The sequence below is a fragment of the Ascaphus truei genome, chromosome 7 (assembly GCF_040206685.1).
Source record: "Ascaphus truei isolate aAscTru1 chromosome 7, aAscTru1.hap1, whole genome shotgun sequence".
In the NCBI taxonomy this organism is placed as follows: Eukaryota; Metazoa; Chordata; class Amphibia; order Anura; family Ascaphidae; genus Ascaphus; species Ascaphus truei.
The window spans coordinates 76,841,021-76,857,560 of NC_134489.1; the positions used below are offsets into that span (position 1 = coordinate 76,841,021).

Below are 16,540 nucleotides of genomic sequence, written 5' to 3' on the forward strand. Positions count from 1 at the left end.
TCACATTGTTTCCTTTATCGTTTTCAGACAATACAAGAGACCTCTCTCAAGTTTCCTAATTCATGTTTATTAGTGTAGCCCTGATTGTTTTTTTTGGCTATAGGTCTGCTCTCTCCCTGGCAGTAAAGCCTAGTAAGGGTATGTTTGCCAGGAGTAATTATGAGTTTTCCCTACTCACTGCAGTGCAGTGAGTCAGAGAAGGTAGTGTCATCAGGCCTTGTGTCCAATCAGAGGCACAGGGGTAGTGCCTACTGTATCTGTACTTTATGCATTGCACTTCCTGTATTTAGGCAGTCTGCCTCTACCGTGAGAGAGAGGCTGGTTTACCCAAACTAAGCTGTCAGGGCTCTGGCAGCTTGAGGCCCTCCCTTAGGGGAGCGGAGGGAAACCATTTCCTCTTATCCCACCAGGAGATAAGGAAAGAGCTAGGACCGCTCCTGGTGCCCTTTGGTTGGGAGTGAGTCCAGGGACATCCTGAGGGTGGACACCCTACAAGCTACTGTCAACGGCTGCTGAATACACAGAGAAATAAAGGACACTGTGTTTTATTATACCTCCTGCATGAGAGTGAAGTCTATTGGGAGGAGGGGGAAGAGTTTCTTCTGCAGAGACTTCTCCCCACACACCTGGGGGCGGCACGAGATGCAGGTGCTGCACCTGTGAGTACTATTCGGGCAGGACCCCAGAAGCCTGTCCAATCATTCCCCTACAACACCATGCGGGAGACCCAGGGCCCCTTGTTACCAGCAGGTTTGCACCACACGAAACCATGTAACCAGAGCAATATTCCCCAAGATAGGCCCGAGATGAGATTGGGTGGGGGAAACAGGGTTACATTAGTATCGTTTAGCCTCAATGCCAAGCTCACAGAAATAGCCACATATTTAGATGGAATAATTCCTCCCTTAATTCCTCCAACTGGTCTATTTGGCCTTTCTCAACCTTCTATACAAAACTTATTTATACCTTCATAACTCCACATAAAGAAGGCCTGTTGTCAAAATCTCATTGTGATAACACGTTTGAAATGCTGGTGTCAAAAAACGGTACTGGGGTTATCAAATAAAATAATGCCACTATTTGCCATGTGATAGTTAATTTGATAATTTAATTGTGGTGTTACTTTCAATTGAAAGGTTTTTTTTTTTAAAGGGGTTTTTCGAAATTCCAATTTAGTACCAAAATAGACAGTCTGACTGAGAAGATAAACACATAGCTGTTTAAGCTGATCAAATAAAAACTTACCCCATCTTCTGCAAGGTCTTTCTGCAAAAATAGAAACAAGGAAAACAATCAATACATAAAATAACATAAAATATAAGTCTATAAGTGAGTTTTATTTGTAAGCCTCACAAAGCATTGATTGCTTTGCAGTACATATAAAAACATGAATCTATTGACACTGTTCTGTACAGTATTTTTGAAGACTACAGGTTCCTCTACCTATACAAATTCAAAATGAAAATGTGTACTTTTATACACACTCATATGAGACATTTACCTTGACAAGCCCCAACTTGACACCGGATGAAATTAAGTGGAAACAGTACAACCACTAACAGTTTACCAAAAGTCATTGTGAAAGACTGAAGACCGCACTGTTTATGCAATGGCTGGCCATCATATCGTTACATGTATGCAATAAGAGTTTCCTTGGTGTGTTTCTACATTTTATATAGTTTCAGTTTTGTTTTTCTTAGTTACTATATATGATAGAATGTTACACTGTAGTACCTGCTCCTGGCTATTGTTGATACCTGGAACCTTAATCTAGGGAGCAAGGAACAGGTCCTCAGGCCGCGGATATAGTCAGTCGTGTGCGCCTGTCGACCAAGCGATCTGTGGACTGTCATCCCCAGCGACTCGGAGGTGTGGCCGTGATGTCACGTGAGCGGTTCGCCCTCATTGGCTGAACCACGCACGTGACCCGACCGTCGCACAACAAACACAAATTTGTTTGTTGGCTCGAATCGTGCGTGCAGTCGTGCGCTATGGCCTCCAGAGGTACAGCCTGTTTTATGTCAACTTAATGTAATACCGCTCCTATTGCCTTACAAGAAGGTTTTCTATGGGCCCAAAGTTTGGCAGCGAGGGAGTTGTTTGGCCAGGTGGGAGTGAGTTGTTTGGGAGGGAGTTGTTTGGCAGGGTGAAGAGAGGGAGAGAAGAGAGGGAGAGAAGAGAGGGAGAGAAGAGAGGGAGAGAAGAACAGAGGAGAAGAAGAGAGAGGAGGAGAAGAAGAGAGAGGAGGAGGAGGAGAAGAGAGAGGAGGAGGAGAAGAAGAGAGAGGAGGAGGAGAAGAAGAGAGAGGAGGAGGAGAAGAAGAGAGAGGAGGAGGAGAAGAGAGAGGAGGAGGAGAAGAAGAAAGAGGAGGAGAAGAAGAGAGAGGAGGAGAAGAAGAGAGAGGAGGAGAAGAAGAGAGAGGAGGAGAAGAAGAGAGAGGAGGAGAAGAAGAGAGGAGGAGGAGAAGAAGAGAGGAGGAGGAGAAGAAGAGAGGAGGAGGAGGAGAAGAAGAGAGGAGGAGAAGAAGAGAGGAGGAGGAGAAGAAGAGAGGAGGAGGAGAAGAAGAAGAGAGGAGGAGGAGGAGAAGAGAGGAGGAGGAGAAGAAGAGAGGAGGAGGAGAAGAAGAGAGGAGGCGGAGGAGAAGAGAGGAGGCGGAGGAGAAGAGAGGAGGCGGAGGAGAAGAGAGGAGGCGGAGGAGAAGAGAGGAGGCGGAGGAGAAGAGAGGAGGCGGAGGAGAAGAGAGGAGGCGGAGGAGAAGAGAGGCGGAGGAGAAGAGAGGAGGAGGAGGAGAAAAGAGGAGGAGGAGGAGGAGAAAAGAGGAGGAGGAGAAGAAGAGAGGAGGAGGAGGAGAAGAAGAGAGGAGGAGGAGGAGAAGAAGAAAGGAGGAGGAGGAGAAGAGGAAGAGGAGGAGAAGAGAGGAGGAGGAGGAGAAGAGAGGAGGAGGACAAGAAAGGAGGAGAAGAGAGGAGGAGGAGAAGAAGAGAGGAGGAGGAGGAGGAGGAGGAGAAGAAGAGAGGAGGAGGAGAAGAAGAGAGGAGGAGGAGAAGAAGAGAGGAGGAGGAGAAGAAGAGAGGAGGAGGAGGAGGAGAAGAAGAGAGGAGGAGGAGAAGAAGAGAGGAGGAGGAGAAGAAGAGAGGAGGAGGAGAAGAGGAGGAGGAGGGGGAGGAGGAGAAGAAGAGAGGAGGAGGGGGAGGAGGAGGAGAAGAAGAGAGGAGGAGGAGAAGAGAGGGGGAGGAGGAGGAGGAGAAGAGAGGAGGAGAAGAAGAGAGGGGGAGAAGAGAGGAGGAGAAGAAGCGAGGGGGAGAAGAGAGGGGGAGAAGAGAGGAGGAGAAGAGAGGAGGAGGGGGAGGAGGAGAAGAGAGGGGGAGAAGAGAGGAGGAGGGGGAGGAGGAGGATAAGAGGAGGAGGAGAAGAGAGGAGGAGGAGGAGAGGAGGAGAAGAGGGGAGGAGAAGAGAGGGGGAGAAGAGAGGAGGAGGGGGAGGAGGAGAAGAGGGGAGGAGGAGAAGAGAGGAGGAGGAGGGGGAGGAGGAGAAGAGATGAGGAGGAGAAGAGAGGAGGAGAAGAAGAGAGGAGGAGGAGGAGAAGAGAGGAGGGGGAGAAGAGAGGAGGAGGAGGAGGGGGAGGAGGAGAAGAGAGGAGGAGGAGGAGGAGGAGGGGGAGGGGGAGGAGGAGAAGAGAGGAGGAGAAGAAGAGAAGAGGAGAAGAAGAGAGGAGGAGAAAAGAGGAGAAGAGAGGAGAAGAGAGGAGGAGAGAGGAGAAGGAGAAGAGAGGAGAAGAAGAAAAGAGAAGAAGAGAGGAGAAGAAGAGAGAGGTGGGGGGGGGGGGGGGGGAGACAGAGGAGAAGAGAGGAGAAGAAGAGAGGAGAAGAAGAGAGAGGTGGGGGGGAGAAAGAGAGGTTTGGAGGATAGAGAGAGGAGGGGGAAAGTGGTGAAGGGGGAGTGAAAGAGAGGTGAGGTGGGAAAGACAGAGGTGAGGGGAGAGGGAAGTGAGGGGAGAGATAGATGAGTGGGGAGAGGGAGGTGAGAGAAATGAGGGGAGGGAGAGAAAGAGAGATGAGTGCGTTTGACAGGCCTGGCCTACAACATATACATGACTTTATGCATCTATATGGATCAGAAAAGCCTTTCATTCAATCCTGTTTCTATTACAATCTGCATGACGACATGTTCCTCTCTTGAAGTTATTGTATTATGTGGAGAAGAACCTGCAAAACATAGCCACCCCATTTCCTGTATCTGTGAGTTATGATCTAGGTATTAAAGTAACCATACTCTTTTCTAATCTGCCAACAAAATAAAGTTATCTTACTTTCTTACCCATAACTTGCCTATATATGATCAATGTAACTCTGACTAACCAAGCTCTGTGTTCTACACCAGTGGTGCTCAACTCAAGACCTGAATACCCGCCAACAGGACAGGTGTTAAGGATAACCACCTTCAACCCAGGTGGCTCCATCAGTGGCTCAGTCTTTGACTGTGCCACTGATGGAGCCACCTAGGCTGAAGCTGGGATATCCTTAAAACCTGTACTGTTGGATGGTCTTGAGGACTGGAGTTGAGCACCCTTATTCTACACAATAGCTAATTTTGTATGTGTTCTACTGAAATGTAGTTAACTCATCATAAACCTAATATGCATTAATATTGAAGCATGGTTTGAAATAACTGGCATACAAGCAAATCAAGAAATAAATAAATCACATATACAGTACATATCAGTCAATTTTTAATTCTACTGCTTGATGCCTAATCAATAGAAAGTACAATACATACCACTTCCTTGAGGATTTTATCCACAACGTCATTTTCCTGTAGGTGGAACACAAACCTAGTTGAGGGAACACTTGCCAGCAACCGAATCTTTGCAGCGTTGGCTGTTTCCTTAGATACCTCCGACATGCCCACGGTAAAAAACTTAAGACCCTGATTTTTTGCATTGGAAGTGGCTGCAAAAATATCAGGATTTCTCGGGTGGTCTACTCCATCTGTTAGGAGTATGGCCACTTTCACACTTTTGTGATTACCTTCATTCATATAAAGTTGGGTTAGGTTGGTTATGGCATAGGATGTATATGTACCATGGCCAATGTATGTTATAGAAGCAATACGAGCTTTAAAATGGTCAGGACCTTGCCAGTCTCTGAATGTTTGCTCGATCAGTACAGTGCTGCTATACTGAATTAGTGCCATTCTCCAGCTGAAAGAGCGTCCTGAGTTGAGTTGAATTCCTTTTAGCTTGTCCACCATTTCCAACACAAATTTTTTTTCTTTGTTATGATTGTAGTCCTTTGCACTTTCTGAGCTGTCCAATAAGAAAGCCATTTCCAGCATGCAGTCGTCATCTGAAATTGGCAGAGAGATCACAGGGGTTGGGTTATTACCTTAGTTTATATGGATGCTAATAATCAGCAGGCTGCTGACTTCACCAAATAGATAACATTTCCTTTCAGGCTATTTTCCAGGCTGCGTTTCTTCTAAAGTCTACTTCATACAATTTAATCCCAAATCTCCATCATCCTAAAACATCTTTCCCCTTGAAATAGACAACCGTGGAATTGATCAAACTCAACAGATGTTCGATGTAATGTTTTTCAAAGTACGTATCATTATCTTTCCTACAAGCTTCAACCTTAAAAGACACTTGAAATGTTATTTTAAAATCTCTGACTAGATGAAGTGCACCCCATGAGCTTTTGACCTACACGTACATGTACAGGCCAACACTACTTTGCTTTGCCGCCATTCAGTTATTTTTGAAGTCCCAAACTGCAACCGATTAAGTGTGGGCTACAGCAGAGGTGGGAATGTCCAGTCCTCAAGGGCCACCAACAAGTCAGGTTTTAAAGATATCCCTGCTTCAGCACAGGTGGCTTAATCAGTGGCTGTCTTTGACTGAGCCACTGATTGAGCCACCTGTGCTGAAGCAGGGATATCCTGCAAACATGACCTGGTTGGTGGCCCATGAGGACTGGAGTTTCCCACCCCATGGCTACAAGAACCTATTTTTTACTTAATCACTTCCAGTGTTCTCAGATAAGTCAGTCTGTACATCGCCCTGCATTGAAGAGGAGGTGAATATATAAGGCTGACAGAAATATGTGTACGTTTTATTATATTCACACCACAGAATTTGTGCATCCAGTTTATCTCTATAGTAAGGTAACTATGATACTGGCTTTGGTCAGCTGTTAATTGCACTACTCACAAAAGCATATGCTTTACGTAACCCCTTCAGGGCCCTTTCACATTTTTCACTAGTCCGTGCGACAATAATTACATATATTCAGTGTAGGTACCTGTAAATGTGGTCATGCCTTGACGTTGGCTACAGGCTTATAACACTTTGGCCAAAGGGTTTAACTAAATACTTTAACCCTTATTCATGAGACCACTATTTTATTTTAGCCTAATTGGTAGGAGCGCAGTAATCGTTCTTTTTGTTGTCCTATATAAACCATTACACAGGAATATAGAAGTTGACGACAGATAAAAACAACTTGGTGCACATACTGTAGTCTGCCCATTCTCCTATCCCCTGTGAAACATCAGACCTTACTAGAGCCTATATGCTTTTATATTTAAGATAGCGTTTTTGAGCTCCCTTAATGTGTTGTGGCTATGCCAGGAATCCTCCACCCTTTCCATGAAAAAGTACAGTTGCTCACATTTCCCTGTATCTCACACTCTCTACTTTTAAAGCATGACTTCTTGTTCTAGCACTGTTGTTTTTAAGGAAATATGCTTCCATCCTGTATCTTGTTGACACCCTTGATGTATCATTTGTATTATATCTCTCCCTCCTCCTTCCCTCTTCCAAACTGTACGGTTGAGTTCCTTAAGTTTTTCCTTATAAGTTTTATAATGCAGACCATGTACCATTTTGGTAGACTGTACGTATACAATCTCTAGTATAATGATGTCCTTCTGGAGATCTGGCCTTTAGAACTGAGCACAATATTCTAAATGAGGTCTTACCAAAGATCTATAAGATTGCATCATTACCTCTCTCTTCCGGCTGCTAATAATTTTCCTTTACAACCTAGCTTCTTGTTGTCTGTCCTCATTGTTTTGATACATACTCTGCCTTCTTTTAGTAGACAAGTTAAAATAGTAACTCCAAGGTCCATTTCCAATATAGTAGCTTACGTTTGTGACGATAGGGAGTAACCAGGCTCTTCAATAAAGGTCAAGCCCGTTTTGGTTACCCCTGATCCGCGTATAAGGGTCCAAGAGAGTTAGCTCTTGGGCCCAATAACATTGTATCATTCCAATGTACTGTATGTATTAAAAGTCTTTTTGGTGTTTTTCCCTTTCCGGGCATGCAATCAAGCAGGGATTGCTGGGGTAGGAGTTTCAAGGAGGGTTTTGCGGAGGAACCGTTGACAGAATGTGCCTAGGAGGTTGAGGTCCGGAGTTGTCGGTTCCCCCATAAATGTACTCGGGAATCATGCCTGATTCTCGGATACATGTAGGGACATAGTCCCGGCAATACATCCCCTTGAAAACGCAAGCGCGACTCACCACTAGGGTACCCTGCTTCAGCACAGCCAAGAAAGGAGAATGAGGCATAGGGATAAAACCTGTATTCCTGAAGCGGAGGGAATCCCAATGTTAAGGGGGGTACCCCAACTTGTTCCAAGGTGACCCACAACCAGTAAAGGGCTTGTGGTTGCCACAACTGTATATAAGGTTGAGGGGGGACTCTGAGAGTCCAAACTGAGTCCAAGGGAAAGTGTGTGGGGAATAAGGCAGATAGAAATAAAACTACAACATTTTTCCTTTTCTGTCCCCTGTACCCAGAGACTCAGAAGTATATGAAAATATACTTTAATATAATGTAATGTGTTTGTAACATTCGGAACTGATGTCCAAACAGGCTACCCCAGCTAACCCATAGGCACCGTTAAGTCTGCTGGACATCAAAGTTCAAAGCAACCAGAGGATACCCAGAGGTGTGAATAGCATTTGGTCAGCGGGGAAAGGCGGAGTACCAGGTCTGGAGATCAATGACAGTCCTCCGGGATGCCACTTGCTCTGCCAGACCTGGTGGAGCCTGCTCCAGTGGGTGGCATTGAGATAGCGAGGGAGAGAGGTGGCAGGCTTGCGCATCTCTCCTGGCTATTTCGACTTTCCCTCTGACCCGGCTTTTCTAACCGACTTGGCTCTGATTGGTTGCTTGGGAAAATTCCCACGCGTTGATTGGCTGCTCAGTTTTGTGAATGAAACTGAGAATACTATAAGAATCGATGAGCGAATCAGATTCAAAGTCTCCAGTAGTAAGAGCGCAGGCGGGCTTTTTAAAATTGCTCTTGTGTGAATAGCAAAGCAACTGGGTTCAATTTTGAGCCTGAAAAGCCTGCCCACCAGAGTCTAAGTCCCGACATTTGCGCCCAAGTTCTCAGAAACGATCGTAGCGGATCCGGCTGGGATTTTATGCTGATTTGAGTTCCAGGAGATTTGGACTAACTCGTGGTCAGGAGGGACCAAGTTCTCAGAAGAGAACGTAGCGGTGGCGTATGGAATTTTATGCCGATTTGGGTTCCAGGAGATTCTAGGCTAAGTCCTGGTCAGGGTAAAACTCTCCCATAGAGTTCCCTGCACCTAGGAAAGTCTAGTTTTCGACCCCAGTCCAAAAATAAGTGTGTCTTTTTGTCTGTATTTTGTGTATCATTGTGTGTTAGCAAATTTATGCCGAATAAATTACAATTTATTTAATTACCTTGTTTTGCTTAATGAATGATCCTGGTAAAAAGGTGTAAATAACCTGGTCTCCCGTGACAACGTTATAGTGCCATTACTCCTGTATTTGATTATATTGCACGTTGTCATGATATTGAATCATTAATTATTATTAATTGTTGTGTTTACCCCTGTTTCAACCCGGTCTTTCTATCTGCAGAGGGGAATAATTTCCCTTTTAAACCACCTGTAATGTCACTAAGAAATATATTAAAAACCACCACTCCCAGTAAAGACCCCTGAGTTACTCAACTGGTCACCTTCTCCTCCTCTGAGTTGACTCAATTAACCACATCTCTTTGGCCCAGATAAAAAAAAAGGGCTAAGCTTTAGCATGTCTATATTCCATTCACCTAAGGGCATGCTAAAGCATAGTGCCCTTTTGTGGAAGTAGGCCTTTGTTGCCAATCCCTCAACCAGTCATATCCAATCCCAGATATTACAATTTGTGTATAGGTGAATTTGAGTAATTTATAAACATTACACCAAACATGTATTTTGTTAGTCTCCTTGTGATGCAGTAATTTGGTTCCCATTAAGTAATCAACTTTATAGAAGCTCCAATCCCCCCAGGTGAGGCAATAATTCATAGGAACCAAATACCTGTACTTCATTATCATAATCCTATCCATTGATGACACATCACTCATTGATAATAGCTTAGTGCCCTCATCGCAGATGTGTAAACCAGTCACAGCTCACTTTATTTTACTTGGATTATCTATGTAAACATTCAGTTTTGTGAGAGATTAACGTCTCACCTTGATCGCTGAGATTGGAAACTTTTTCCACTGGACTTCCTACCAATGCTTTAGTCTTATATCTTCCAAATCTTCTTTCTTCAAATACATTCTGTGCAACATAAGTCCGGACATCTAATAAAAACAAGAGCCACCACACCCGGAGGAACATGGTCGACCTAAAATAGTAAAAATAAATAAATAAAGGACTATAACAATTATAATAATAATAATAATAATATGTTACTCTTACAGTATATAATGCTCATTATACACAGCACTATACATTATCGAATACAACCGCTTTGCTGCAATGCATTGCAAAATGCAGCATCTTGTTTGCAGACGCAACTTTGGTGTAGGGAATACGGGTCACAGTTTTGCACTCTTTATTTAAAGGAGAAATCCAAGCCATTTCTTTTTTTCTTCTTCATTTTTTTAAATACAGGTTTGAATCAGGGTGTCTCTGGAGCTGAACCCCGTTAATTCCAGCTCCGGGAACCCCATGGTTCCAGAGATACTTACCTCCGAAGGGGGTATCTCCTGCAGTTTTCAGCCCCTGGTCACATGGGCCAATAGGAAGCGGCGCCGGATGATGTCACAGCTTCCTATTGGCCTGCAGGGCCAGGGAGCTTTGAAAAGCAGCCATATCGTGAGCACTAGAGTGGCTACTGGCACCCACTATGGAGGTAAGTACCTCTGGAAGCAGGGGGTCCCCAGAGCTGAAATCAATGGGGTTCAGCTCTAGAGACCACCTGCTTCAATCATGTATAAAATAAAATAAAAAATGAAAAAGCGGCTTGCATTGCCTCTTTAATATAGCCTTGTGCTAATTAAATTGGGATATCTGAACTGGCATAAATGCTATTTTTCTGATAAACCTGTGTCAAATGCAACATACAGTAGGTGCTGGGAAAGATTTGCATTGTTCACACAGGCTTAAATAGTACAGTCTATCACTGAGATAAATGTCATTCTTGTCTTTCTTATTGCTTTTGATAAAATCCGTGCAGAAAAAGAGAACCCAGTCATGTTTCAGTTCTATTTTTTATATCCATAAATAAAGGTGATTTGTCACTTTATAAATGCTGAAGAAGATGCCCATTGAGGTAAAGCAAAATATCAGTCTAGTAGATAAGTATCAGAGTAGAAAGCTTGTTGCCTAAACAAAATCAAGACAAGATATGGATTCAGATCACATGTATTGTTATGAATTCTTTATAGTTTAAATATGGCTTAGTTTGCTATAAAAAATAAACTTGCTAACTAATCTATATGTTTCTTAGTTTATGGACCAAATATACTATTACATTTCAAGATAAAGGGAATGCTTTTAATGTTAATCCTGCACTGTACATTCCAATCATCTCAGTTATACCCATTATAACCCCATACCTAGAAGGATTATGTAGGAATGCACGTTTATGTAAAGGAAAGAATACTTTTACTGCAGGTATTTTTTGCCATATACATTAGAAGTGCAGTAACATGATTGTACATACACGTTTAGCACATTGCTTACAATAAAGTGTAAGATATGGTAGGTTTAATGTCTTTAAATATGAGCCCGAAGGCTATACTTTAAACTAGAGTAGTGCTGAACACAATCTTTAAGGTACAGGTTTAACTAAGGAATGTAAACAGCTATGAGGGGTGGATTACAAAGCAACTCTGGGAAAATGTATATACCTGACCAGGGTTATTTCAACCTCTAGAGTAAGATAAATGAAACCGCAATCACCATACTTTGACAGAAAACTGGCAGTGACAAACTGCTCTGGAGGATAATATGATTATTATAACAGTGTTGATCAAAGAAAGATCAGAAAGTTTCCCCCTATAGTGTGCACTCTATGCCATATGTAAATATCAATAGATGGACTTGATAGCCCAGCAGTGAATTACTGCAAATCAGGTCTAATGACCCAGAATCACCGGAGAAACCAAAAAATTATACAATTTTATTACTTCTAAATTGAAATTAAAAACACATATACATTGTTAAAAGTCCCCATACTAGTTATACAGTTTAATTTTTCTTAAAACAAATAGGGGGCTAGAACGACATAGATGGGAGAGGCTCAGTGCGTAAAGACACTGACTGGCACTGATAGTTTGAATCAGGGGAGCCTGGTTCAATTCCCGGTGTCAGCTCCTTGTGACCTTGGGCAAGTCACTTTATCTCCCTGTGCCTCAGGCACCAAAAACATAGATTGTAAGCTCCACGGGGCAGGGACCTGTGCCTGCAAAATGTCTCTGTAAAGCGCTATGTAAAAACTAGGAGCGCTATACAAGAACATGGCATTATTAATATTAGATACTCAGCACCATGATACACTGTGCTAGGTTTATTTCTATGAAACAAATAAAGAATTTCAATATTGGAATATGCACCCATAATTTCTATAATAACCAGCACTGCTAACTTCTGTATATGTTAGCTATGGGATAGGCAACTCCAGTCCTCCATTTCAGGATATCCCTGCTTTAACACAGCTGATTGAGCCACCAGTGCTGAAGCAGAGATATCCTGAGAACCTGACCAGTTGGTGGCCCTTGAGGACTGGAGTTGCCCACACCTGTGTTAGACTGAGCTAGTTCTAGAAAAGAGGCTGGAGGGGCAGCTCAGTGGTAATGTTACTGCCCCGGTGCCTGTGCCTCGGGCACTAACATTAGATAGTAAGGGGCAGGGACTTATTGTGCCAGCTAAATTCTATGTACAGCGATGCATACACTGTCAGCATTGTTTCGTGGGGGTAACATTGGGGGGTTATGCATAGCAAGACCTGATTTTGTCCTAAAATAAAGCTAAGAGATATTTTTTACATCTCCATGTTTGTTGGCCTTCATGCAGTATGTTGTACTTTCTGCAGCTCGGGGAAGATGTTTCACAGCACACTGAATATTCGCCTTTCTGCTAGCTTGCCGTTTGGGGAGGGGGGATTTACAGGAAGTAATAGGGTATGTAACGATATGATATACAAGGTGCACTCATAGGGCACATGCATCAAGTGCCGGTAAAGGTTATCGCACCTGTTGCAGCGTTAACTCCCATTAAATCGAATGCATGTGCCCCATAATCTCGATACCATAGATCAGTGGTGGCCAGCAACTATTCAGGTTGTCAGAATATCCCTGCTTCAGCACAGGTGGCTCAATCAGAATGACTGAGAATGACTGAGCCACCTGTGCAGGCATATCCTTAAAACCTGACCTGTTGGTGGCCCTTGAGGGCTGGAGTGGGCCATGTGTAAGAAACTTAATATATGAGTTTCCTGTGTTTAATAAAGCCTTAAGGGGGGAAACCCCCACTGTATAATCTAGATACATTTTACAGGGGAATAATATACACTCCCAATATGCTTCAGTGTGTTACATTTCAGAGGGAAACACAACTACTGACAAGGTACAGTATGTCCTGAATTGACTGCTTGTTTCAAGTGAGCACATGCACTAATCAACTCTTTGAATGACACTGAGATCCTTAAATTATTCCTATTACATACTCTCCAGTTACAAACACTAATGGCAACTCAGCTATAATAACATGTTTTAAGTGGCTATAATATATTTTAAGGCTTTTTGATGGTTTGATCTGAACTATTAGTAAGATAATATGTTCTGCCACTATCAGTATTAACATACAGCTACGTAAAGGTAGGACAATATTCTGGTGGTTGAGAAATGTCTAACATACTGTACCACTCACAGTTCAGTATAAATACACAATTGCCATATTAAAAAAATAAGACATCAGAATGAAATCGTTATGTTGCTATGGTCTGGGACAGAAGGATGTCCCATATGTTGATGGCGGTTTTAAGAAGTGAACAGTTATTTGTGTAAATTGCAATATAATGAAACATATATAATGCAAAGATGTGCATGCAAAGTATGCAGTAAAAATAAACAGTTTACCTGTAAAGTGTTGATCAAGATGCTGTGAAATGTGTGTCAGATCTGGGTTTGTAGAAGAGAAGTGTTGGGTTGCAGATGTTAATTGCCAGAGGTTCCCTGCCCCATGTTACTGCATAGCCTCCCTCTTTCAGTGCTGCACTGAAGTGCTGTCCAAGACTAGTCTTATAACTGAGGGTGGGACATCCCTTTGTAGCAGGTGGGAGAACTGAAATAATGTTTCATTAAGGGGCAAGGCACAGAAAACAAAGTGGGAAGAGCTTATTAAAAGAGGGTGGTAATTTGGAGGGGAGAGAAGACCAAGAAAAGTTAGAAAGAAATACAAGAAATGTATAGTGCTGATACAAGTGTTGTGCACTGTATATATGTAATGTGAAATGGCAATGGTACATTGTGCTGTACCTGTTTGTCTCTGCACATATTAACTTGACTTTTTACATGTGTTTGAGAAGTAATGGTAAACTCACTTGCTGTACATACAATAATGTATCTATAACCACTTTCATTGTACATCTTGTCATGCTACATTCCAGTTTGTTTTAATCTGTGTAGAGAACAAAACAGAACAAATTGTATTTAAAATAGGCTTTTACAGATGCAGCGGCCGTTATTCGAACATATCACGGAGCCGTTTTCGTGTGCGCTGCTATACTCCACGCGGCCAATCATGTGGTTGCTTTGTTTGAATTTCATGGATCCCGATTTCTTCGGGTGCAATTCTTCCCGTTTCCGTGGCAGAAATGAATGAATTATAATGTGTACAGTACAGTACTGTGTCTATTTGCAGGTGTTTAAAAACCCGAACACTAAAATGCCATTTTCTGCACTCGATAAAAACGAGTCAACACGCGGTAATGACGCGCCATGACATGGGTATTCCGAGGTATACAACGCGTGATGTCCGAATAACGGCCGCTGCATCTGTAGTTGCAGTACATTTACTACCAGGACATTTCTGCTGTTAAGATCTGTTTGTTAAGATTCTAAAAGGAAGTATAAAAATAATAATAATAATCAAAATGTATTTATATATGTATACTTGCTACATGCTTAATATTTATATGACCATATTCCCAAACTTTATCAGCACTGTTTAGTGCTTAGTTGGAATTGACTATTGAATTCATGATATATTTAGGTAATGAATTAATCAAAATGATTGCAGAAATTCAGTGTAAAAACATTGGTCCTATGTATAAAGACTTATGTTTTCAAAATAAAATGAAAGAATGCATTGTGTTAAGAATTAATTTACATACTTGAAATCATTAGGGACATATGTTGGTACTTACGTTTTATTGCACGTCTTAGTTATTTGTATGGAGGGCACTATGTTAAATCATCCTGACTCTTGCGTTCTGCTCAAGGATGTCTTCTCTCTACCCTGTTTGTATCTAAAGCCCTCTCCCGCCTTAAACCTTTCCCACTGACTGCCCCACACTCTGGAATGCCCTTCCACTCAATATCCGACTAGCACCCTCTCTATCCACCTTTAAGACCATCTTAAAACACACCTCCTTAACGAAGCATTTGAGAAGCTCTGTGGCTGATACTGTACACCTCATACATAAATCTTGACCCCTTGCAGACGCACTTACCAGTACACCCTCCAACGGTCTCTGCACGCTCCTCCTACTTACCAATTAGATTGTAAGCTCTTAAGGGCAGGTACTCCTTTTCCTAAATGTCACTTTTATGTCTGAAAGTACTTCTTCCCATTATGTGTTATTTGTATTATTTGTTATTTATCACATGTATTACTGCTGTACATGAATGGCGCTATATAAATAAAGATATACATACATACATATGTACATAATACGGTACTGTAAATATGTCACAAGTGTTAAAGAAACCCAAATTAAAAGTACATAAATTATGAAGATATTATTTTTATTTTTATTTTACCATGATCCTGTTATCTTACAATAAACCAAATACACAGCTCATCAATTACATACATTGTTTACGATGAAGCGTCAACTGAGCAACTATGTTCATACATATGGATGCACTATGAAAGGTTTGTTTCTACTTGCACTCTTGATGGACAAATTGGATGCATTTATAATGCCCAAAATGGGAATATAATTTACATATTTACATATGTGCACCACAGACAACATAAAAAATCAATCTCTAACTGCATCCCCTCACGCCATTTTTTTAACGTTGAAGTTAACACATATAAAATGGCTTTATACATTTGTGCACGGAGACTAACTAAATTGCTATTCTTCTGTGTGTCCATTTTAAGACAGAATCGCTTAAAATGATGCTTTATACATAGCCCCTATTGTATTGATAGGGGCCTATTCTAGTAGCTTCGATAATGAACTCATTGGGCTTTTTGAGCACTTCCCGTACGATTTGGAAAGGTTGCTATTCAGAAAGCTCAGATGACTTTCCAAACTGGTTCGGGAAGTGCATCTCCCCGAGCAGTCTCGCTCCTGCTCAAACACACCGAGCGGGAGATGAAAAACAGCTCCAACTCGCGTTTTCTCTCTCTGACAAATATCTTTATTGGATTCACATACAACTTGTATACAGTTATTTTTCAGGTACAGTATATAGCATTGTTTAATCGCATACATCGTAATGTTCCTACTGTTTCGCATTTATCTTGACACAAGTTCGTGGGTAGAATTGACGTAGGATTGACGTAGCTCCGCTTTCCACATTTATTAGGCTTTTGGGATGTTAAGTCTTTCCCCGTTTGGGCTCGTGTTTAGTTTGTATTTGTAATAATTTGGTTACTCCCCATTCCTGGGTGAGAATTGGTGCCTTTTATTTGCCATTTATATAGGCTAGCGGAACCACGTCCTCCCCTTATTACATTTTCAATTTCCCTCAATTTTCTGTCTAAGCACGTCTCCAGCCTGTCTATCGTCATTAGTTTGTACAGTACGTTGTGTAGGTTCTCCATTGAGGGTTGGAGTGGCAGTATCCAGTTTAGCATAATGGTCTTCCTTGCAGCTAAGAGTATTATTTCTGTGGGTCTTGTCACTGTTCTACTAATTTGTTTGCCGTCTGTCCAAGTCTCTATGTTTGCGAAGACCATAGGAATTGGGTCTTTAGCCCATGAAATCTTTAGTTTTGCTCTTATGTATCCTTGTACTTGATCCCAGTATCTGGCAATGTTT

General features: G+C 42.2%; 1 protein-coding gene across 1 annotated transcript in view; it reads right to left on the reverse strand.

Moving 5' to 3' along the window:
* The window catches only part of COL28A1 (collagen type XXVIII alpha 1 chain), a 71,450-nt gene extending 57,863 nt beyond the window's left edge, over positions 1-13,587 (reverse strand). Inside the window, exons 1-4 of the mRNA XM_075609137.1 lie at positions 13,401-13,587; positions 9,504-9,661; positions 4,777-5,345; positions 1,246-1,266 (exon numbers count right to left, since the gene is read on the reverse strand). Coding sequence (XP_075465252.1) covers positions 1,246-1,266; positions 4,777-5,345; positions 9,504-9,654 — 741 coding nt within the window. The 5' untranslated portion in view covers positions 9,655-9,661; positions 13,401-13,587. The remainder of the gene's footprint in view (positions 1-1,245; positions 1,267-4,776; positions 5,346-9,503; positions 9,662-13,400) is intronic.
* Positions 13,588-16,540: the final 2,953 nt, after the last annotated feature.